The sequence below is a fragment of the Hemicordylus capensis genome, chromosome 2 (assembly GCF_027244095.1).
Source record: "Hemicordylus capensis ecotype Gifberg chromosome 2, rHemCap1.1.pri, whole genome shotgun sequence".
NCBI lineage: Eukaryota > Metazoa > Chordata > Lepidosauria > Squamata > Cordylidae > Hemicordylus > Hemicordylus capensis.
Genome location: NC_069658.1, coordinates 386,530,308 through 386,553,457, shown reverse-complemented (window position 1 = coordinate 386,553,457; position 23,150 = coordinate 386,530,308). Strand labels below are relative to the sequence as shown.

The following is a 23,150-nucleotide window of genomic DNA, read 5'->3' as shown; positions in this document are numbered from 1 at the left end:
AAAATGGTTCAATTCAGAACATTTTTACTTTTTTTATTTACTCCCAAAATACTGCACTAATGAACTACAAAGGCCATCTAAACAGAGAAAACAAATTAATTTGTCATTAAGGTTATAATCCTAAATCCACTTATTTGGGTAGTAAGTTCCATTGGACTTTGGGGGATTTACTTCTGAGTAAACATGCATGTCGTGCAGTAAGTACACTGCTCTTTTTCACTTAAGAGTTGTGTTTATTATTATGATGGGCATGGTGTGTCTACTAGGGACTCTCACTAAGGTGAGAGGAGTTCCACACATTTCCTTTTTACATTCTGTATTGCACCCCACCAACTCCACCACAGAGTCCTTCTGAGTGAAGCCAGGCATACTCACTAGGAGTGCTGGGAGGGTCTTACTGACCTCCTTACATGATAGTCCCCAAGTACAGCACTTCATTTTCTCCATGGGAGTGAATGGCAGCCATTCCCTTGTGTGAGAAGGCAAAGGGATATGTTTGGGGAAGACTAAGTCTTCTTGGTGACTTTAGTGCCTAGCATGGGGGAGTAAGGTTTTGCCCTTCTCAGGTATGCTCCAGATGGCATGTGCCTAATAGATCACTTTATTGTGCCAGTGGAGATCTTGCTGGTTTTCTTTTCTGACTGCAGTCCCTCATACTGTTCAAGATGCTGCTGGGGAGGGTCCCCTAACCATTAGGAAGGGTCCCCGAGCCATTTTTGAGTAGGTTAGTTGTAAAATGCCCTAGTGTGTGCTGTGTGGACTGATGAATTCTCATTTCCGTGGTAGATCCCATAGATCTCAAAAGGAGCTGCTGAAAATTGAGGTAGACAAATATTTTATATACTGCTTTTCAAAAAAAGTTCCAAAAGCAGTTTACATAGCTATAAATAAATTAAATGGCTCCCTGTCCCCAAAGGGCTTACAATCTAAAAAAGAAACAGAAGAGAGATACCAGCAACAGCCACTGGAGGGTTGCTGTGCTGGAACTGGATAGGGCCAGTTGCTCTCTCCCTGCTCAATACACATTTAAAAGGTGCCTCTTTGCTCAGTTGGCAGTCCCCATCTATATATCCTTCACTTTGGGTTCAGGTTTTTATGTGATGGTAATGTGTGGCAGAACCTTGGGGATTAGCTTTTATATAGTTTGTAATAATTCTTTTATCACCTGTTTTCATTTTGCCATTAACTGTGTATTAAGGTGTAGGTAGGGCTGTGTGTGTGTGTGTGTGTGTGTGTGTGTGTGTGTGTGTGTGTGTGTGTGTATTAGAATGAGACACAAAGGTCAGACGTGGCAAGCCCCACCCCCAGTGATAAGTGCATGAGTGGCGAGAGAAAACTGGGGCAGCATGCTGGCAGCAGCCGAAGCGGGCATCTTGCGGGTGGCAAGCGCCTTCATGGCAATCTCCGGTGTTGGGAGCTTAACTGCTTTTGCCCGCGCTCAGCCGAGGAAGAGCAGGAGGGAGTTGGAGGAGGGAGGGTGAGGAGAAGGGCTGAGGTGGGCAGCTACTGCTGAGAAAGAGCAGGAGGGTGGCGGAAGAGGGAGGGCGACAACGGCACGGAGAGAGAAGGTAGGAGACGGGCTGAGGCAGGCAGCTGCTGCCAAGGAAGAGCAGGAGCCAAGGGGAGGGGTCACAGACTGGGAGATCCAGGGCGCAGACGTTCTGCGCCGGCCAGCTAGTATTTGTTATAACTAAAATTCAGGAATTCACTGTCATCCTTTCTTTCACAGAGATGTAGTAAACTGCTGCTCTAGTAGTAGAAAAGCAGCAACCTTTCAATTCATATTTGTTGTATATAAAATTTTGTTTTATGATTTGTAATTAATTAGTTTTCCTCTCCTAACTTTGATAGGGTACTTTCCCACATGGAATTGACATTTTAACTGCAGCTGATTATTTTGCTGTTGGCAATAGAATTAATTGTTTCCTCAATATCAGGTAAGATTATCTTAAATTTAAAGTAGAGAGCTTTAATGGAATTGTTTTAATGGAATTTTAATAAATGTATGGATAATCTGAATTTTGTAAGAATTTTTCTAGTTGCACCCATCTCTGTGTGGATAATCTGAGGAGAATGTGAATAGTGTGCTTCTTCTGCATATTCTTTGAGGGAAAATAGTCTCACATTTTAAGATACTAATGTTAAGTGCACAGCTCAGTTCAAACTCCACCACAAAACAGTGAGTCTCCTCGGGCTGATGCACACCCACCTAGCCTCATAAATTAGTGAATAATTATCACTGATGGTAAAGAGGTATGGATAGTTTAACACAGATAAATCTGAGATATATTCAAGGTCACCTATGCAATCTTTTTGAAATATGTTTTAATGGTTTGTAAATTAGCATCTTGGCCGAGAATACAGACTGAGGATAAGAGCGGATCTGCATGTTATGCAGAATTAAATAGAAGACTGAGGTGCTTAGAATGTTGGACTATTCCTCTGCGAAGTGCAGTGTGTGTTTGTGTGTGTGTGTGTGGGGGGGGAGAGTTTTTTTTAATGCTCTCTTGTATTAAAAATGTCCTGTATTTAGGAAGCTAGCACAGCAGATAGACTTAGCCTAGTTATGCTAGTTCACAACATGCACGGACTTTTGGTTTTTGTTTTAAACATGGGAGAATATTCAAAAATAGAGCCTCACTTGAAATCTGAAGTGATATTACAATCCAAAATTCTGTCACCTCGTTCTGTGTAATGTGTAGATCAGCTCTAAGCCCAAAGGCAGTTCTGTGTATCAGTTTGAACAATGCTCTTAAAACCTGTGGAGCAACATGAATATTCACTAAATGCAGGTCAAGTGGATGAAGCAAATGGATATTTGTTGGAGGCTTGAAAAAATAGCTTGTAAAAAGTAACATGTTTGGGTATCTATCAAAAGCATACTTCCCTTTGTTTTTAATACTCTGTTCCTAAATTATCTTATTTTTTTAATTGTCCCTTTCATCTTTCAGTTGCTCAGCCCACACTCTTCCATGACACTCCACCCTCCCTTTACTCTTTGCTTTCCTTTGTACACACCTTCCTCCTACATGCAGCCAGTTTCCCAACTTCTTTTTGTACTCTGAACAAAAACAAGGAAATATGACAAATACAATACTTCAAATATTTATATGCTGCTTTTCAACAGAAGTTCCCAAAATGGTTTACATAGATATAAATAAATAAAATGGCACCCTGTCCCCAAAGGGCTCACAATCTAAAAAGCAAACATAAAATAGGCACCAGCAACAGCCACTGGAGGGATGCTGTGCTGGAGATAGGTAGGACCAGTTGCTCCCCTGAATAAAGAGAATCACCACTTTTAAAAGGTACCTCTTTGCTCATTTAGCAGGGGAAATGTGATGGGTCAGGAAGGCACTTCTTTTTGTGGTGTTTTTTTTAACCTGATTCCTCCAAGATGTCATAGCTGGAGTAAGTAAGTAAATTTTGTTGTTGTAACCACTGGTCGTAATGTATCAAAACATAAAACATAACATTAAAACAGAGCAATAAAGTGAAATACAACATAAGCGTAACATAACAGATAAAGGAAAAAGAATCTTAATAAAATACAGTTTAAAATAATAACCTAAAAACACATCTGTAATTGCATCAATAAATAAAACATATAGAATAAGACTAGACCTCTACAATTTAGAGAGAGGCTTAGTAGATATAAATCATTTTCTAAGTTTAAAAGACAATAAAGCAAAGGTAGCAACTTGGTAACTTATGGAATCACATCCACAAGAAGGTAGTTTAAACATGCCACATCTGAGCCCTTAAATCTATATTATTGATTCTCCTGGGTGTGCCTTGGAATGTGCGTCCCAGTGCCCAGCTGATTGGTTAGGCAGAGGACGCGCCTGATTGGCTGAGGCACACCCAGGAGGATTGGTTGCCGCGGCAGAAGCAGGCCTGGCCGTGGAGTCCAGAGGCAGTGGCGGGCCCAGCTGAGCCATGGAGGCAAGGGCGGGGAGTGGGTGGGGGCAGAAGTGGCGGTGGGGAGGAGAGGTGGCTGGGCCTGGAAGTGGAGACTCGGGCAGAAGGTGGGGGCGGGAGAGGTAACTGCCAGCTCCAAAGAGCACACAGGTGCTCTGTGCAGGGTCGGCTGATTGGCTGGGCGGCGTAGTCACCTGATTGGCTGCCGCACCCAGGAGAATTGGCCAGCGGTGGGCCCAGCGACGGTGGCTGCAGGCCCGGCCTGGCTGCGAGGCAGCGGGCCCGGACGCAGCGGTGAGGGCCCGCAGCGGCAGCACTCTGCCCAGCAGCCTGGGCCCATGCCTGCCTGGAGCCTGGGGCAGAAGGTGGGGGTGGGGGAGAGGTAGCCGGCCTCAAAGTGGCTGGCCGCAGAGGTTGGCAAGTGGCAGCCGCAGAGGCGGCACTTGGTGTGGCGGCCGCAAAGGCGGCACTCGGCCCAGCAGCAGGCCAGGTGTCCATGGGAGGCTGGGGTGGGAGGGAACTGGGCAGTGGGACTTCCCTGTTTGCCGCCTGGGAGGAGGAGAGGCGGCGGGGCCCTTTTTGGCTGCCCTCAAAGTAGAGTAAAAAAAATTGAGGAGGGAGGAGAGAGTGGGGAATGGGGAGGGCAAGAGAGAGTGGGGGAGGGGGTAAGAAAGTGGGGGGAGGGCAAGAGAGAGTGGGGCAGGGGGAAAGGGGAAGGGGCAGGAGAGGGGAGCAGGAGGGAGGGGGAGGGAGGGCAAGAGAGTGGGGCAGGGGGGACAGGAGAGAGGAGCATGGGGAGGGGGAGGGCAGGAGAGAGTGGGGCGGGAGGAAGGGGAAGAGGGGCAAGAGTGTGGGGCAGAAGGGAGGGGGGAGGGAGAGTGGGGCAGGAGGAAGGAGGAAACAGCCGGCCCCAAAGAGCACACAGATGCTCTGTGCGGGTTGGCTAGTATATCCATAATCTGCCTCTGCATTTCCCCCCATGATCCCATCATAACAGCGGCAGTGTAGGACATAATGGATAATATCCTCCACTTGCCCCAAATCACAAACGCAAAGACGCTGCTCCACAGGGAGTTTGAGAAATCTATCTTCAAGATATGCTGTAGGCGTGGTTTGAAAGCATAAGATGGTAAATGCCTTCCTCAGTGGTGCACAGGTGGAATTAACCAGGTAGTGCATGAAGCTTCTATGTCTCTTATATTGACAGTACCAAGATGAAAACTTTGAGGGCTGCATCACTGTGGCCCCTCAGTTAGCATCCCGCTCAGGGAGCCAATCTCTGATGTTTTCTCTGCTCCAGGACTTAAGTTCCTCTATCAAGGGCAGGAAATACAGTTGCAATATATATATAGCACTTTCCCTAAATAATTCAAAGACTGAGAGATAAAATCACATAAAGCACAATGATAGTTAAATTTTATTTATTTATTTTATTTTATTTTATTTTTTAATTTATTTATTTGCTTTCTATACTGCCCTTCCAAAAATAGATCAGGGCAGTTTACACAGAGAAATAATAAATAAATAAGATGGACCCCTGTCCCCAAAGGGCTCACAATCTAAAAGAAACATAAGATAGATACCAGCAACAGTCACTGGAGGTACTGTGCTGGGGGTGGATAGGGCCAGTTACTCTCCCCCTGCTAAATAAAGAGAATCACCACGTTAAAAGGTGCCTCTTTGCCAAGTTAGCAGGGATAATGTCTTATTAAATCTGCTGAATCTGTGAAAATGATCAATTTCAGCTTTGTCTTTCTGAACAGCATGATGGTTTAAAATGAAGCATCTATATTTGTGGGGATGCCAAGCCTAATTGAAAAATTCATGTATACCGAGTGTGGCTTTGGTGTATATATAACATAGTTGCATTGATTAATCTTTTCATGGTAGAAGCAAGTGATGGAAAAACGTTTATTCAGCCAAATGATAAGTTGAATTAATGTTAAGCAAAAGTAAATGTAATGTTAACAGTAGCAGCCAGTGAATTCCAGCCACCAAAAATCTGTAACTTCTGTTTCTCATAAGTGTTCTGAGTCTTAAGTTATGTAATGAATTATGATTTGTCATCATCTCTAGAATTTTCAGTTCTAAATTAAACCATAACCAGTAACCTAAAAAAGAAAAGAAAAAAGATCACATTTCACAAGCGTACGTGCTCAAATATATTCTGTAGCAATTAGATGATTATCTTTCTTAGGGCCCCATGCTATGCCTCACAATAAAAGTAAAGCATATGATCAGGCACTGTGTTCCCATCACCAGTGCAGGAGTCCATCCCTACATCTGACATTGGGACCCAACTTATCCCTGTTCTCGGGAACAAGGCCACAGTTTTTCATGACAGAGAGTGTGGAGAAGTGTTGCTAATGGTTGATGTTCCGTGCAATGTTGTGTGTCCATAAGGCTGTGCTGCTGGGTGTTTGGGGAGATCAGAGGAGGTGGTGAAGTTGCGCAGATGGGGCAGTTGCCGTTGTAAATGGCAGTGGGGACACTTGCAGAAAGGCTGCTTTCAGAACCACCCCATTTGCAAAACACCACCGCTTCCTTTGATTCTTGCCATTGTAGTGCAGCATTACAGTACAGAGCGCAGAGTGTCAGCCAATGACACCTAGCTTGACATCCTAAGAGCTTCAGGAGTGGCCCTGCCAGCTAGTAAAGGAACATGGTATTCCAGTAGCGGCTTGTGCCATGACAGTGAAAGCCTTGAATAGTTTTGGACGAATAATATCACACTAAATGAAAGAAAGTATCTTTGTCTCTTTTAAGGGATAAAGTTGTTGTTAAATGTTTTGAAGACAGCATATGGATAAAGTTTCCCTTCTGTTTATGGTTTTTGTGCATCTTTCTCCCCCACTTCAGTGTCTACATTGCAGGTTTTCCTGAGTATACGCATCCAATGATTGACCACCTGGCTAACATGAAGATCAACCACTGGGATGGGTAGGTTTAATTGTGTTTATGTTTGGGAAGAATATTAAAAATAAGCTGTTCCCCTCCTCCTTCATTGCATCAGTGGTGATACCAGATGAGTGGAGAGTAGAGTTGCAGGCTCAGCCCGAGAGGCAGGCATGCGGGCTGCCATTTTTGTCCCTCGTCACATTTTGCGGGCGGACCAATTGGAGCTCAGGAGCGCCTGCATAAGCCACCGGCTCTGTCTTTCCTTTCTCAGTTGCTCTGAGAGCAGGCACCCTCCTGCCTGTCCCTTGACTCAGTGGGGGATTTTCCGTTTGCTTTTGGGGGGCCATGAAGGAATTCTTTTAATCTCTGCTGAGTGGCTGTGGTTGGGGCCTTTTTTCGCCAACTTCTCACTAACTTTGTTAAGGTTGGCACAGGGTTATTGGTCACTTTTCAGTTGAGTCTGGGTCGGGGTAGGTTAATTTGCAATGGAATTGGGCTGGAGAGCCGTTATGCTGAGTGGGAATATGGAGGAAGGCTTGCTGATCTCGCGACTCTCGAGCTGGATCCGTTCTCACTCTGATGCATGCCAGTGAACACTGCTCAGTGCCTCATGACCTGGGTTGAAGTGGCCTGGCATGCATCATCTCGGGGGTAACTTCGTGGAATAGATAAGGTTCGGACTGGTTCTGAGCCGAATCAAAGCCCGGTCCTTCACCCTCCTGTGGGCATACCTCCTATGAGATTGACCCACATAGGGGATACACACACTTTAGTTCAATTCCTCATTTCAGGTTTGTAATTATTTAATAAAGTGGCCCTAGTTGCTTCCAACTATGCATGTCTTGTTATTATTTGGGTCTGGGTTTGCAGTGTAAACCATTGATTTCTGTCTGAGATGCAACAACACACTATGGTTTGTGCTAAACAAGAAGCAAATAAGGGCTTGAGATGTGCAGGAAGGGAACATTACATGTAATCAAACCCATTATTTCACCACTCGCACATTTTACCTGGGGAGTGATCTGGAGTTGGCTTCCTTCAAGCCTATTTTTTAAAATATAAAATCTGTCTTAAGGCTATCAAAAGGAGCTTTGTGATGAATAACAAAAAACCTTCCTGCTGTTGTTTGTTGGATCCCTTTTGGATCCCCTTCCCATAGGTGAATATATAGAATTGTCCAGTTCAATTTAGTAAAGGTGCTGTGTTATGTTAGGTCATTTTAAGAGGTGAAAACAATTCCATTATTTATTTCATGCACTTTGTAAAGCTTGGTAAATATTTGGAGTCTCATGATTTATTCTTCAGAATGCTTTTAATTGAAGATATCCTAAAATGTTATACTTTACATTAATTCTAATGTAATGTTCTGATAAACCAGTTTTTGTGTGCGAATTCTTTCATACTGTGGCAACCTAGAGAGTTCTTAGGATCAATTTCATTATTTATAAATTCAACAATGGAAGGCCACTTTACTTCAAAATGTTTCTAAGGAACTCATCTATATGCTTAGCATTTCTCAACTCTATCCTGTGCTTAGTGAACTGATATGATTGAATTGGCCAGAAACTGGCCAAACTGCAATTGTTTTTATGAGGTATAAAAACACTCTGTGTGTTTAAATAATGAAAGAGGTTCATTATGATGAAGTTATAAACTAGGGTTTGATTATGATTACACCAGATTTTATTATTTGATTCTAGAGGGAGAACTCCCTAGCTTCCAGGAAATGTATGAAAAACTTAGTAACCATGGCTTGAGCTACTCTAGCTAAGAGATGTATTATGTAGGGGTGTGCATGAAGTGTTTCCTGCCCTTCTGTTGCTCCTACCCCACCCCACCCCCACCCCACATTGTATTAAGCAGCTGGGATGTCTGTTTTGAAAAGCCACATCTCCCAGCTGCGTCTTGCTTGGAAACAGGAAGTTCCCTGTTCCCAGCAGCCCGTGGACGGCATCTGGAAGGAAATGGCATCTGAGCATGTGTGGACGCGATCTTGAGTGGTCAGCAACACCATGCTGACCACTCAAGATGATGTCCACAGATACTCAGATGCCATTTCCTTCCAGATCCTTCCCATGGGCTGCTGGGAACAGGGAACTTCCTGTTTCCAAGCAAGATGCAGTTGGGCAATGTGGCTTTTCAAAACAGTCAACCCAGCTGCTTAATATGAACAGCACTGTGCTGAGGTGGTAGAGGAGCAACAGAGGGGCAGGTAAGACCTGTTTTTCTCATTAAAGTGACCCGTGGGCCCCCGCAGAAATGATTCGGCTGGGGCGGCATGAAGTGTTTCGGCATCACAAAATAGAAGCGCCGAAACACTTTGTGCACAACCCTAGTGTTATGTGATATGGTGGGGTACAGAACAATTAAACTATACTTACTCTATTTATTTATGGTCAGTGACCAAAAGAGAAATGTACAATCATTAAAAACTCAAAATCACATAAAATCCTTAAAATAAGAGTATATTATTTAAAATAAGTGTGTGTGTGTGTGTGTGTGTGTACACACACACACACACACACACACACATACCTAAAAATGGCAAGTTTTTTCACTTGCTCAAATCCTATGCTTTCCAGAACAAGCAGTAGACCTGATATCCTTCACAAGGTTAAAAACTTTTAAATCTCGCATGCTTAAATTGTTGCTTTGATTTCACTATGCATTAATTCCACAGTCTCTGCTCAGAATGAGGAACCGCCTAGAGGAATAGGAGATATTCCCTAGGAGGGTTATTGGATCCCCTTTGAACACTCCTGTCGACCCTGCAGATACAGGTGAAACTCGAAAAATTAGAATATCGTGCAAAAAGTTCATTAATTTCAGTAATGCAAATTAAAAGGTGAAACTGATATATGAGATAGACGCATTACATGCAAAGCGAGATAAGTCAAGCCTTAATTTGTTATAATTGTGATGATCATGGCGTACAGCTCATGAGAACCCCAAATCCACAATCCCAGAAAATTAGAATATTACATGAAACCAATAAAACAAGGATTGTAAATAGAACAATATCGGACCTCTGAAAAGTATACTCATGCATATGTATTCAGTACTTGGTTTGGGCCCCTTTTGCAGCAATTACTGCCTCAATGCGGCGTGGCATGGATGCTATCAGCCTGTGGCACTGATGAGGTGTTATGGAAGACCAGGATGCTTCAATAGCAGCCTTCAGCTCTTCTGCATTGTTTGGTCTCATGTCTCTCATCCTTCTCTTGGCAATGCCCCATAGATTCTCTATGGGGTTCAGGTCAGGCGAGTTTGCTGGCCAATCAAGCACAGTAGTCCCATGGTCATTGAACCAGGTTTTGGTACTTTTGGCAGTGTGGGCAGGTGCCAAGTCCTGCTGGAAAATGAAGTCAGCATCCCCATACAGCTCGTCTGCGGAAGGAAGCATGAAGTGCTCCAAAATCTCCTGATAGACAGCTGCGTTGACTCTGGACTTAATGAAGCACAGTGGACCAACACCAGCAGATGACATGGCTCCCCAAACCAACACAGACTGTGGAAACTTCACACTGGACTTCAAGCATCTTGCATTGCGTGCCTCTCCAGACTCTGGGTCCTTGGTTTCCAAATGAGATGCAAAAGTTGCTCTCATCAGAAAAGAGGACTTTGGACCACTGAGCAACAGGCCAGTTCTTTTTTTCTTGAGCCCAGGTAAGACGCTTCTGACGTTGTTTGTTGTTCAGGAGCGGCTTGACAAGAGGAATACGACATTTGAAGCCCATGTCCAGGATCCGTCTGTGTGTGGTGGCTCTTGATGCACTAACTCCAGCCTCAGTCCACTCCTTGTGAAAGTCCGCAACACTTTTGAATGGCCTTTTCCTGACAATCCTCTCCATGCTGCGGTCATCCCTGCTGCTTGTGCACCTTTTTCTTCCACACTTTTCCCTTCCACATAACTTTCTATTAATGTGCTTTGATACAGCACTTAGGGAACATCCAACTTCTTTTGCAATTACCTTTTGAGGCTTTCCCTCTTTATGGAGGGTGTCAATGATGGTTTTCTGCACAACTGTCAAGGCAGCAGTCTTTCCCATGATTGTGATTCCTAATGAACCAGACTGAGAGACCATTTAAAGGCTCAGGAACCCTTTGCAGGTGTTATGGATTGATTAGCTGATTGGAGCGGGACACCTGGAGCCTAGACTGTTGAACCTTTTCACAATATTCTAATTTTCTGGGATTGTGGATTTGGGGTTCTCATGAGCTGTACGCCATGATCATCACAATTATAACAAATTAAGGCTTGACTTATCTCGCTTTGCATGTAATGCGTCTATCTCATATATCAGTTTCACCTTTTAATTTGCATTACTGAAATTAATGAACTTTTGCACGATATTCTAATTTTTTGAGTTTCACCTGTATATATATTGGAATTATATGGCCTCACGAGCGAACCAGACCACTGGTAACATCCAGAAGAGAGCATTCCCACACAGTCCTTCTTCAGATATGAAAGATCAACAAATCCAGACTGGGTGTATTGAGCAAATAATAAATACAAATGCTGTCTCAAGCCCAACTTTTTTAAATTCAAAAGATTCAGATGATTTCTTGTTTATTACTACCTCTGAAGTGGGAGAGATATCTGAAGATTTGTATCCTTTACGCCAATTGGAGGATTTTGAAAAATCTGAACCAGGTGCCGAAACTTCCAATGGAGAGTCACGAAGGGAACATAAATTTGACTATGGACGTGAAGGAGCCAGGTGCCTAAGAGAAGTACCCGTTGCTCCAATGGAGATCATATTAACAGAAACCAGAGATTCCACTGCAAACCCAGCAAGGCTTGAAGATAAAAATACTCACACCTACAATGCATCCAAACCTAAACTCAAGCAAGGGAGGCCGTCAAAGCTTTCATTATGGGATGACCCTCATTTTGATAGATTTGCCCATGTATTGAATATATCATCTTCCTCAGTTCTCTCTAATGGTGAAGGTGAACCAAGGCCTCATAATTCGACTGTAAATCTAGAAGTTGCCTCGCCAGAGCCTATGTCGCCCTCTTTGGGCCAACCCTTACAGGGGAGTTACTTCCATACTTCCTCAGCTGTGAGCTCGATCACCCTGAGAAATAAGAATCCAATGCAACAACATGATAATATCCATTGACAATCATACAGTTGCCCGCCCCATGACCGACTAACGATTCTCTCCTGAAACATCTCTGGCTGGTGCCAAAAAAGACTAGACCCAGATTTCGAAAATTTCATCGACAGTCATGATTTAATCCTCTTGCAGGAGACCTGGATTAAGGGTGAACTTTACTTTCTTGATTATAAAGCATTTGTGACCCCAGCAATTGCCAGTTCCAGAGGGGGTAGAAACCGAGGAGGATTGGCCACACTTATATCCCCAACTCTAAGAGCCCAAATTGAGGAAATCCCCTATTATGAAGACTGGGTGTTAGCAGTATTATTAATATTTGCCAACTGTAGGATATTATGTGTTAATGTCTATTTACCTGCCTGTATGGTGGTAAGCAGATAAGAGCATATTGGAAGGCAGTGGAGTCATATCTTGCACATTTAATTTCTCTGTACCCTTCAGCCTCCAGACTCCAGACCCCAGGCAATTGCTGGGGTCACAAATGCTTTATAATCAAGAGGAGACTGCAATGCAAGACTGGGAAACAATGGTTCATGGCCATCTAACAAATCTACTCTGAGTTCTTCAGAATTAATTACCAACATTTACACCTTACCCTGCCTTCTTTTAGACAAGATAGGTAATCTTGCAGGCCATATGTTTCTTCGGACCGTTAATAATTTAGATCTTTTAATATTAAATGGTGCCATAAATGGAGACCGTCCGGGCCAATATACCTTTTCTTCAGGAGGTAGGCACTCAATTATTGATTACTTTGTGTCCTCCCGGGATTTTCTGGAGAGGATAATAGATCTCAGAGTAGAGGCGAGGCCAGAAAGTGACCATCATCCTCTTATTTTATCTTGCATATTAGCAGCCTCTGATGTCAAAGATTCACTGGGCAATTTAAACATGGATGCTAAAATTAATACAAATACCGCCCGGCAAAAGATCAAATGGACACAAAGATCTGCCCAGATAATAAATGAGTGGTGTGGCTCTGAAATAGGTGGGAGGATATGTGATTATTTTATAGGTCAGCTAGGACAGACCGACCATATATCTGATATGGATATGACTCAGGCAACAGTTAAGCATAATGAGATGATGACAAATTATGAGTATTTGATCCGCCAGCTTAGGCCACTGCTGAGCAGATGTGGTGGGGGTACCCAGACTAGAAGTAACAAAAAATGGTTCGACCAGGAATGTATTGCGGCTAAGAGAGCCTTAGTCCAATTAGCAGGTTTCTTCAAACAAAACCCATCCCTCATCTTACAGCAACAATTAAAGGAAAATAAAAGGCAATATAAATCTCTTCTAAGAGTTAAACAGGAAAAGGATATGAAAGAGCGATGGGCGGCAATTATAAAAGCTGTTAAAAATAATGATTCAGTTGGATTTTGGCGGCTAATTCAGATGCGGGCATATTTACATAGATCTATCCCCATCTCCCCTGAACAATGGGTGAACCACTTTACAATGCTTTACAGTGAGTCCCCCTTTTACCCGCAACTAGATATCCCCCTGACCTCTTTACCTTATTGGTCCCCGGTAACATTACAGGAAGTGAAATGCTTAATCGGCCAACTTAAGAAGGGCGAATCTCTGGGAAATGATTATATCCCTCCAGACTTTTTGATAGCAAACAAAGATTGGTGGGCGCCAATCTTAGCTGCATTATTCACCTATATAGACCAAACAACCCACATCCCCACTGATTGGGGCCTAGCGGTGGTTGTTCCGATATATAAAAAAGGAGCGCGGGATGACCCTTTGAACTACAGGCCAATAAGTCTCCTCAGTGTCATCAGTAAGCTGTACGCTAAGCATTTGTGCCTCAAACTTTGTGAGTGGATGGACTGGGAGGACATTCTGGAACAAGAACAGGCAGGTTTTAGACCTGCGAGATCAGTGATGGACCACTGTATTGTGCTTCAATATTTAATAGAAAAATACGTTTGCACCAAGAAAATCCCATTATATGCAGCTTTCATTGATTTCCATTAAACTATATTTTTTACTTTAAAATTGATAGTTCTAAAAAAATATTATCTAGATTGTATAAATAATTAGCTTTGGAAAATAAGGAAGGTAATCAACTTAAGGCCAAGGGAAAGAATAATTGAAAGAGGTGGGTCGGAGAGGACTTTTACGAGCGATCATGTCTAGTGCCCTGGTGAGTTTCTCACCAGGGCATCAACAGGATCACCGGCAGAGCCAAAACTAAATCACAGGAGTCCCCACCCATGGAGCATCACCCTGATCATAATGAAAGACCAGATCAAGGGTATGACCAGCAACATGTGTTGGTCCCAAGACCTCTTGGGATAAGCCCATAGTTGCCATGGCCACTATGAATTCCTGTGTTGCCCCGGACAGATTGGTCCCAAAGTGGACATTGATGTCCCCAAGCACCACAAGCCTGGGTGACTCTGCCAAACATGAGACCAAGTGTGTCAGCTCAGTTAGGGACTCCATTGGGCAGTGTGGCGATCAGTACAAAAGTCCCAGTCTATCCTTGGTCCCAAAACTTAGGTACACACATTAAGTATGGTCAGACATTTCAACAGGATCCTGGTCAGGGAGATGCTGTTCTTATATACCACGGCCACTCTACCTCCGCACCCATGTCCCCTCCCCTGCTCTTCAACAGAGTACCCTGGAGGGAGAAGCTGGGACCAGACTGGGCCACCAGCCTCCCCCAACCAAGTCTCTGTAATACATACCAGGTCTGCCCCTTAATCCAGAATCAAGTCGTGGATGGTTTCTGACTTATTCTGGAAAGACTTGGCATTACAGAGGAGCAAGGTGAGAGTTTGTGGGAGATTGGCACTGCTCTCCAGTGTTGAAGAACTGGCAGGACACCTGGAAGGGGAAACAGCTATTCGATTTCTAATTCCCCATCCCTTGTAATGGTTTGCTGACCTGCCAACATTACTTCTTCTATTCCCCACCACCACCGGAGTAGCCACCCCATAGGCAGTGGACACCCCCCCTCCCCATCCCCAGACACATCTGAAACACCCAGGGCCTAAAAACAACAGAAGCCAAAATAGAAATACCTGGCCCTTGTCCTTGAAAGTGACTACCCCAAAGGTGGCGATCCCGCTGGTGGTGGGCCTGGGCACAGACAAAAATCCTTTATAAGCCCAGGAAGATGGCTAGTCTGGGCAGATGGTCCTCAGGAACTGCTGACTCACTCCCCCTGGCCCCAATCCTGCACAGACTCGCCCACAGGGCAGCAGCCACAGCCCCACGTGTTAGAGGGCACACAAGCTGGCAGGCCGACAACAGCAGACAGCAGCAACACAGGCTCTGGACAGCAACCGTGACTGGGAAGCAGATGTTAAGATGTCTTCCTCCCTGCAAGGCTTCTGGCAACTGAGGCACAGGGCAGCAGTCCTTTATAAGCCCAGAAAGATGGGCAGATGGTCCTCAGGAACTGCTGACTCACTACCCCTGGCCCCATCTCTCACAGACTCAACCACAGGGTAGCCCCACAAGTTAAGGGGTACACAGGCTGGCATGCTGACAACAGCAGACGGTAGTAACACAGGCTCTTAGGAGATTTCTCAGTGATGGATCTAGCAGACAGTTATTTAGCAGGCTATACATGGTACAAGGATTTTCATGGCAACTAGGTGCAAATCTCCTGCTATACATTCTGATACAGAGTGGCTGAATAAAGCCTCATACATTAAATGGAAAAACTGATAACGAGAGAGCATATATTATATTTTTATAACTACTTTGTGAATTGGGGCCTTTTTGTTTAATTCTGGATATTATCTTATGTAGCTAGATTGAAAGTGTATTTAATGTACTGCAAGCATTTTCTACTGAGAATTTCTGTATTTTAAGCTCGTATTTTGTATAGGTTGCTTGCAGTTTGTCTTATTTGTGTGACTTGTAAATAGTAAACTTTCTTTGGGGTATACACACACACACACACACACACACACACACACACACACACACACTTTTTCTGTATGTATCTGAATCATATCTAAATCTAACTATAGAGAGCAACACTTGTGTGTGTGTGAGAGAGAGAGAATAGCGCTTATGCAAGAACCTCTTCTGTTTGCAGAAGAAGCTATTGTGTGAGCGCAGTTGCTTCCAGTAACAGTGTACTGCAGGGTCTGATACCACCCACAGTATATGCAGAAGAGGTTCTTGCATAAGCGCTATTCTCCTTCTAGTGGAAGGAGATTCTGACAATGACGGGCTGCTGCACCAAAGATTTGGATGCCACTCTTCGTCATTTCACACAAATCTCTCTCTTTATATGGATCTGTTGTCTTTATAACTGTAGCTGTTCCTGATTTTCAGGAAAGTACGAGAGTAGCTATGTTACAGTAACTAATCAAAATTTGCTTGTATTTTCCTCAATATTCCAGAGTTATTCGGGAATTTTCAGCCAAAGCTTTGCATAATCTCACACCACAGGCTCCTGAATATATGGTTAACAAAGGTAAGCACAAACAAGCCTGTACTAATTTTGTATTTCGTGATGGGTTGAGGCACCTGCAACTAGTGCCGCAACCAGCTCTAAATCTCATGTTGTTAAATAAGGAGAGAAGGAAGCAAGTCAGTATATCCAACAAACAAGGTAACTGGAGGTCAAAGTAGATACAGCATTAATAACATAATTTGGGGTGTGTGTGCGTGTGTTTCAGTGTAAATGGCAAGCTTCAGGGAACCCTGATCTAGATTGGGCTCATGCTGAGGGCAAAGGGTTAAAATCCATCCCCACTCTTTCCCACAATATTGTTCTGATCTAGGTTGGGTACTTTTTACAGTTCAGGTGTGTCAAAATGTGGTTGCCCAGCTGTTGTTGGCCTACAACTCCCATCATACCTGGCAACTGGCCACTGTGACTGGGGATGATGGGAGTTCTAGGCCAGTAACAGCTGGAGGGCCTCAGTTTGACATCTTTGATTTACATTTTTTAAAAACAAAATCATGTATAGCGAGCAACAAGAGTAATGTTGTGACAAGTTTGACCTTAGAAACCTCTAATTCAGACAACATTACAAATCTTCCACAGTTAAGTAGTAGGTGAGATTTGTAAATGTACAAACGTGGTTTTAAGCCTATGAGTAATATGCTGCAGCTTTTTTGTCCCCACTTTCTACAGCTTTCTCCCAGTGATGACAGCAGAACTAATACAGAATAAGTGGAGATTGAGGGCTGCTCCTTTGTTGCTTAGCCTGTGAAGCAATTTGCAGGTTTCTTTGTGAAATTGCAATTGGGAAGTTCAAATGGTATTTAGTAACATACTTATATAAAGTCTTTTTGCATATCTGTGTGTGTGTGTGTGTGTGTATGCGTGTTTATACACATACACACACATACATATACACACACACACATATACACTGGAATTTAGGATAAGTGCAACAAAGGCTAATAGCTGTTGTTGATCAATTTGAAATTTATTAGGGATTCAGCTACTGTACTTCACACTTAAAAGGAATAATTCTCTCTGACCAGTTAAGTCTATTTGCTTCCTTTTTAAAATGTGGTCTCTATTTAAGGAAAAGGAAATGCTATTACTCTTCATTTTTACACTTTTCTGGCAAAATATGTTGGCTAACACCCTGGCTAACATGTATGCATCATAACACGGTACACATGCAATGAGGTAATAGTGATTTTTGTCTGTACCTCCTTCCCTTTGCAGCTCTCTATGCCTATTCGAAATATATCCCTGAAGATCACAGGGCCCTCAGGAGCATATATTTGGGAGGTGCATAGGGTTCTAGAAAAAAGAGGGAATAAATGATCCGCTTGTGCACAATGCTAACCAATGAGGCTATTCTCACGACCGCAGGAAGGCAGGCTAAGGGAGCCCAGCCCGCTTTCCTGTGGTTGTGTGCTGCAACGGGGGCTGTGTGGCTCCCGGCAGTAAATCTCACTAAGTACCCCACCACCCGTTAAAAGAGGTTAGCGGAGCGAATTAACAGTTAATGGAATTAACAGTGCTAACCCCATTTTCCTGATCGTGAGATGCCGCACTGCAGTGACTCATAAGGAGACCCCCAACTGGGAGGCTACAGCAAGCTGGCCGCCCAGGGCAAGCTCCCTTCTCGTCTATGGGGAGAGCCCGGTTAGACTCTACACACGGATTGTGTGTAGAGCCTTATTATTCCCAGAATTTTTTTTCTAGGCAAATGTTTGTGTAATAATGTGATTTGTAACTTTTTCATGTTGACTCTCTTGCAGTTTTACCAAAACTTCTGCCATTGGCAGTGGGCACAGATCTGCACACTCGCCATGGAGCAATCTTGGCCTGTGCCGAGATCACTCATGCATTGAGCAAACTAGCAGAAGAAAATAAGAGGTAAAAAGAGACAATTTATTACGTTGTATTGTCTTTTATTCTTAATCTATTAATCCATTTCCATTATTGGTATAGTTAGGAAAGGTTAAGCTTAGAAGGAATTAAAGCTTCATTGAAATATTTGCTTGTTAAAACAAATCTTACAATTAAAAAAAGTGTATTTCAGACCTTAGCTGAAAGTATTGCTTTAATATTTCAGTGTGACTGCAAACCATGATTTTGTTCATTTCATAAAGGAGATGTCAGCATTTGATTTGATTTGATTTATTTGTTCTTGATGAGGACATAACAGCAGCAGAGTTTAGCTGTTATGCTGGCATAAGCTGGTTCCTGGAAATGTAACATTTCTCCCATTTCTAAGTCTTGTTGAATTATATTTGATAAATACTGTATGAACTATGAGTAGAGATGTGCATGGAACCACAGAAGCGTGGTCCGGCACTGAGGGGACTGTCACTTTAAGTGGGGGGTGGTAGTACTCCCCCCCCCGCCGCTCTTCCCCCTCCTGCGCTGGTGATTTTAAAAATCTTCTTGGGGCGGCAGAGTTCCTCCCTGCCGCCCCTGCCCCCGTCATTGTCCTGCTAAGCTTGGAACGAAGAAGAGCTATCGGTGCACATGCGCCCTTTGCGGCACACGTGCTTGTTTTTGCCACTGGCGCGTGCGCGCCACATACATCATGCGGCGCGTGCGCGCCAGCAGCAGAGACAAGCGCACGTGCCGCGAAGGGCGCATGCGCGCCGTTAGCTCTTCTTCATTCCAAGCTTAGCAGGACAACTACGGGGGCTGGGGCAGCAGGGAGGAACTCTGCCGCCCCAAGAAGATTTTTAAAATCACCAGCGCTGGAGAAGGAAGAGCGGCGGGTGGGGGGGTAAGTACTACCACCACCACCCCGCTTAAGGGTGACAGTCCCCCGAACCTCTGGACCGGTCCGGAGGGCTTTTCCATTGCGCCGAACCAAAACCACGCACACTACTAACTATGAGAAATGTTTAGCCTGTTTATGCACCTTGCTGCAGACATTTTCAACCCATATTTTGTGAGTTGGCATTTTCCCATCAAGTAACTTGGTTTCCAGTCTTCAGTAAACTAGTAAGAAGACTTTTATGTAAATCTCCCTTTTTAATTCTGATGCTGAGATTACTTACTGTGTGGCTAAATTTTGCACTACTGCTTGTAGTATCAGGAAACAAATGATTAATCCTTATGTCATGTAAGGTACATGTGTTGTTCTGGTGGTGGGTTGCTAGTTTAGCATCTTCTATATATTTAATTTCCTAAGATGTATCCTTGGCTAACCCCATGTCTGGCCACTCTTGCGAGAGTTCGGAGAGCTGCTGGATAGCCACGGGAAAGTTGGGAGGGAAGAAAATGGCAGCTGTGGTGGTGGTGGCAGCCGGTTGAAGAAGATGGCGGCTGGCTGCGATCGGGCGGCTGGCGGCCGGCCCAGCCGCGGCCGTGACCAGGTGGCAGGTGGGCTGTAGGCAAACAGCCAGAAAATGGCAGGGATGGCAGGGTGGGCGGCACAAAAGAAGATGATGGGGTTGGCGGGTGGGTAAGAAGAAGAAGGCGGTGGAGGGTGGGGGGAGAAGAAGACGGTGGCGGGCAGGCAAAAAAGTGGGAGCGGGTGGTGTGGGGGGAGAAAGCGGCGGGGGCAAACTAGGGGCGCAGATGCTCTGCGCCATATCAGCTAGTTATTCATTATTATTTAATATCAGAGTATTTTAAGTTATGTTGCCTGTAACTGTTGATTACTGTAATTGCTGTCTGGTCGTGGACCGTAATTTGCTGGCTGGTCGTGGACCATACCCCTGCTGGTTGAGTATCCCTGCTAATTGAGCAAAGAGGCACCTTTTAAAGTGGTGATTCTCTCAGATTTAGCCAGGTGAGAGCAACTGGCTCTATCCAGCCCCAGCACAGCATCCTTTCCGTGGCTGTTGCTGGTGTCTGCCTTATGTTTCTTTTTGGATTGTGAGCCCTTTAGGGACCGGGAGCCATCTTATTTATGTGTGTTTTATTTTTCTATGTAAACCGCTTTGAGAATTTTGTTGAAGAGCGGTATATAAATATCAGTAGTAGTAGTAGTAGTGATAGATGAGGAGGAGGAAGAGGAAGAAGAATCTAGTAAGAATACGAGTGGAGAACATTCCTTGACTGCCAGTTTGCAAAAGCGGTATGGCAGGGTGCATAATGGAGGAGTCTGCTTTAGTGGCTGCTGTAGTCAGAAAGCAAATAAGTTAGAAACTTAATAAAGGAGCAAGAAATCATCACCATGCTACTCTCTAAATCAGTGGTTTCCTTTAGGAGCTTCCTTCCTTGGATGTATTTTAGGGCTTATTATTGTGCCTCAGAAAGGAGATCACAAAGTAGACAGCATTATTATTGTTGTAATTATATGTATATACTGTGTTTCATCCAAAATGTTCTCAATGCAGTTTACACAGAAAAAGGAATAAGATGGTCAGCTCTAGTAATTCCACTTTCTACTGCCTCACAGTTGATAGAAAACTTAATTTAATGGTTTCATTTTTTGTGTTCCCTTTCTGCTGTGCTCTAGGCAGTTTTTTGAAAGGGTTCTGGTGCTTTAGGCACTAGCAGGTTTTCTGGGTAACCCATCCCTGAAGAACTTCCTCTCTGGTAGATATTTTTTCCAAAGAACAATGTATGGCTGTCCTTTCCCTAAACTAGTCTATGCCTGGTAGAATTCCCCTAATCTCCCATGCGACGATCAAGAGGAACAGAAACTGGTAGCAATCCTGTTGGGAAGGGCTGAAGTTCTGCTTGCTACAATAGAAGAACTGTCTTTTCCTCATAATCTGGTCTGGACAATGAAGCTGCAGTAATGAAAGCACTTCTAGTCCCACAATCCTAGGCTGCCACTCTGAAGAACTGTGGGGATGGATAAGAGTGAAAGCTGCTAGCACTGCTGCGGTCTCTGGAAGAGGAGGAAGAGCTAATGAATCCCTTTCCACATAAAGGAGGCATAGGTGGTTACCTGCTTATCCTTGGCTGTCAGCATGCAGTGACAGCTTGGCCATGTTTGTCCACAAACCACTGTAAAGAACTGTAATCCCTTCTGGAACTCTGGATAAGCTTAGAAAAACTCTTCAGTGTGAAAAGTCAATTAAGGCACATGCTCATCATTATACTGGTTGGTGTGCTTTATTGTTGAAATGTCTTTTTCAGAGTTCAGTGAGTATACCTGATGTATTTCATGATTCTCTTTCCAGCAACTGTTGGAATGCTTCTTTTGTTCTTTTGTAATGGCTTATTATGGAATCCAAATAATGCTATCTTAAGACTTAAAATCCATCTTAACTTTGCAGATCCATTACATCTTATTTGGATGAGAAAATCTTGGAAGGACTTAAACAGATTCATGTGGAGGTTGGTGCAAATTTTATCTACTGAGAACCTTGCTTCATATTTGTAAACTTGTAGTTTAAATATATGAACATCTCTTCTATTGAAATTGATAGTGTAAGTGATATTTAAGGTTGTGGACTTGGTTTATACCCAGTTTTATAGGAAATCATGCCCAGATTCTTGGATAATGCTTGAGGATGTTTCCTGAACTCACATCTAGAAGGTCATAATTTTGAATCGTGCTTTAAACTTTAGCTGCTTAGGTATCACAGATACACAATAAGGACTAGTCTGGGTCTGTAAAATAGCACACAGCTAATAGTTTATGTTTAATAGTAGCTGGATCTTTAATATATTGAACTGTAATTAGAAGTATTCATATTATCAATATTATCTCAATGTACATGTTGCTTTACAAATCAACATAAACAAGGGAAGTTTATGTGCCAAGGTGCTTACAATTTAATTACATGGAGACCTTTACTAGTGGCCAAGTTGTAACTCCAGGGATATAAATTTATCACTTCTAAGAATGTACAGCTTTTTACATAAACTAGTATGTTAAAGGTTGTATGAATTAGGAGAGGAAGGAGGTTTTTTGTATTTATGATTTGAAACATGGCCACAAAGAAAATTGTGCATTGATTAGAATATTGTGAGGAAATGAGATCCATTACAGGGGCTTTCTAGGTGGCTCTCTTATATTTAGAAGGGGAATAATAATTGTCCGTATTACATCCAGCACAGAGTCCCTGCATTGGCTATTGCTGGTGTGCACCTTGTGTTTCTTTTTAGACCATGAGCCCCTTTGGGACAGGGGACCATTTTCTTATTCCTCTAGCTGCTTTGAGAACCTTTGTGTTAAAAAACAACAATACTGCTTTGAGAACTTTATGTTAAAAAGTTTTATATTATTATTTTATTATTATTATTAAACTTCACCATTTTGAAAGTGGTTATCCTTTCACAAGCCATGGGTGTAATACACATAGATTTTAATCGTAAAAATAGGTGAAACAATATCCAGTCCCATCACAAGCACTCACTTAGATTCAGAGTTTTGAGGGAATATATAAGTAGCACCTGCTGTATTTTTATATAATATCAGGGTATGGGGGAGGGGGAGACAGGTGTGGCTTGGGGAAAATGAAAATTTGTCTTGAAAAATTCAATATCAATTTTCTTTTGCAGCTTTGTTGTCGTCAGCTGTACCGGTAAGAGAATTAATGCCAAATAGAACAGATTGTTTCAGATGTGACAATGAGATACTGGAGGATAAATAAAAAGGCTCTTGAAATTTTTGACCAAATACGTAATGGGTGGGAAATCACAATCTCAGCAAAGTTGCTTACATTTTGTTCTGTGTTTGATAAGGGCAGGCATAACCTGGATGGCATGCTGCTGTAACAGATCTTTTGGAAGTGCGAGATGCAAATGACTATTTGTTAATCAAGCGTGAGATTGTCACCCAGTCTTTCCATAGTATTCATGCAATGGAAAGTGTGGCAGACTC

General features: G+C 43.4%; 1 protein-coding gene across 4 annotated transcripts in view; it reads left to right on the top strand.

Moving 5' to 3' along the window:
- TBCD (tubulin folding cofactor D) overlaps positions 1-23,150 on the top strand; it is a 218,846-nt gene that overhangs the window by 146,583 nt on the left and 49,113 nt on the right. For all 4 annotated transcript variants that reach the window (XM_053293259.1, XM_053293260.1, XM_053293262.1 and 1 more), the window contains exons 18-23: positions 1,852-1,937; positions 6,781-6,861; positions 16,329-16,402; positions 18,157-18,274; positions 21,598-21,658; positions 22,829-22,851. In XM_053293259.1, the coding sequence (XP_053149234.1) occupies positions 1,852-1,937; positions 6,781-6,861; positions 16,329-16,402; positions 18,157-18,274; positions 21,598-21,658; positions 22,829-22,851 (443 nt within the window). The remainder of the gene's footprint in view (positions 1-1,851; positions 1,938-6,780; positions 6,862-16,328; positions 16,403-18,156; positions 18,275-21,597; positions 21,659-22,828; positions 22,852-23,150) is intronic.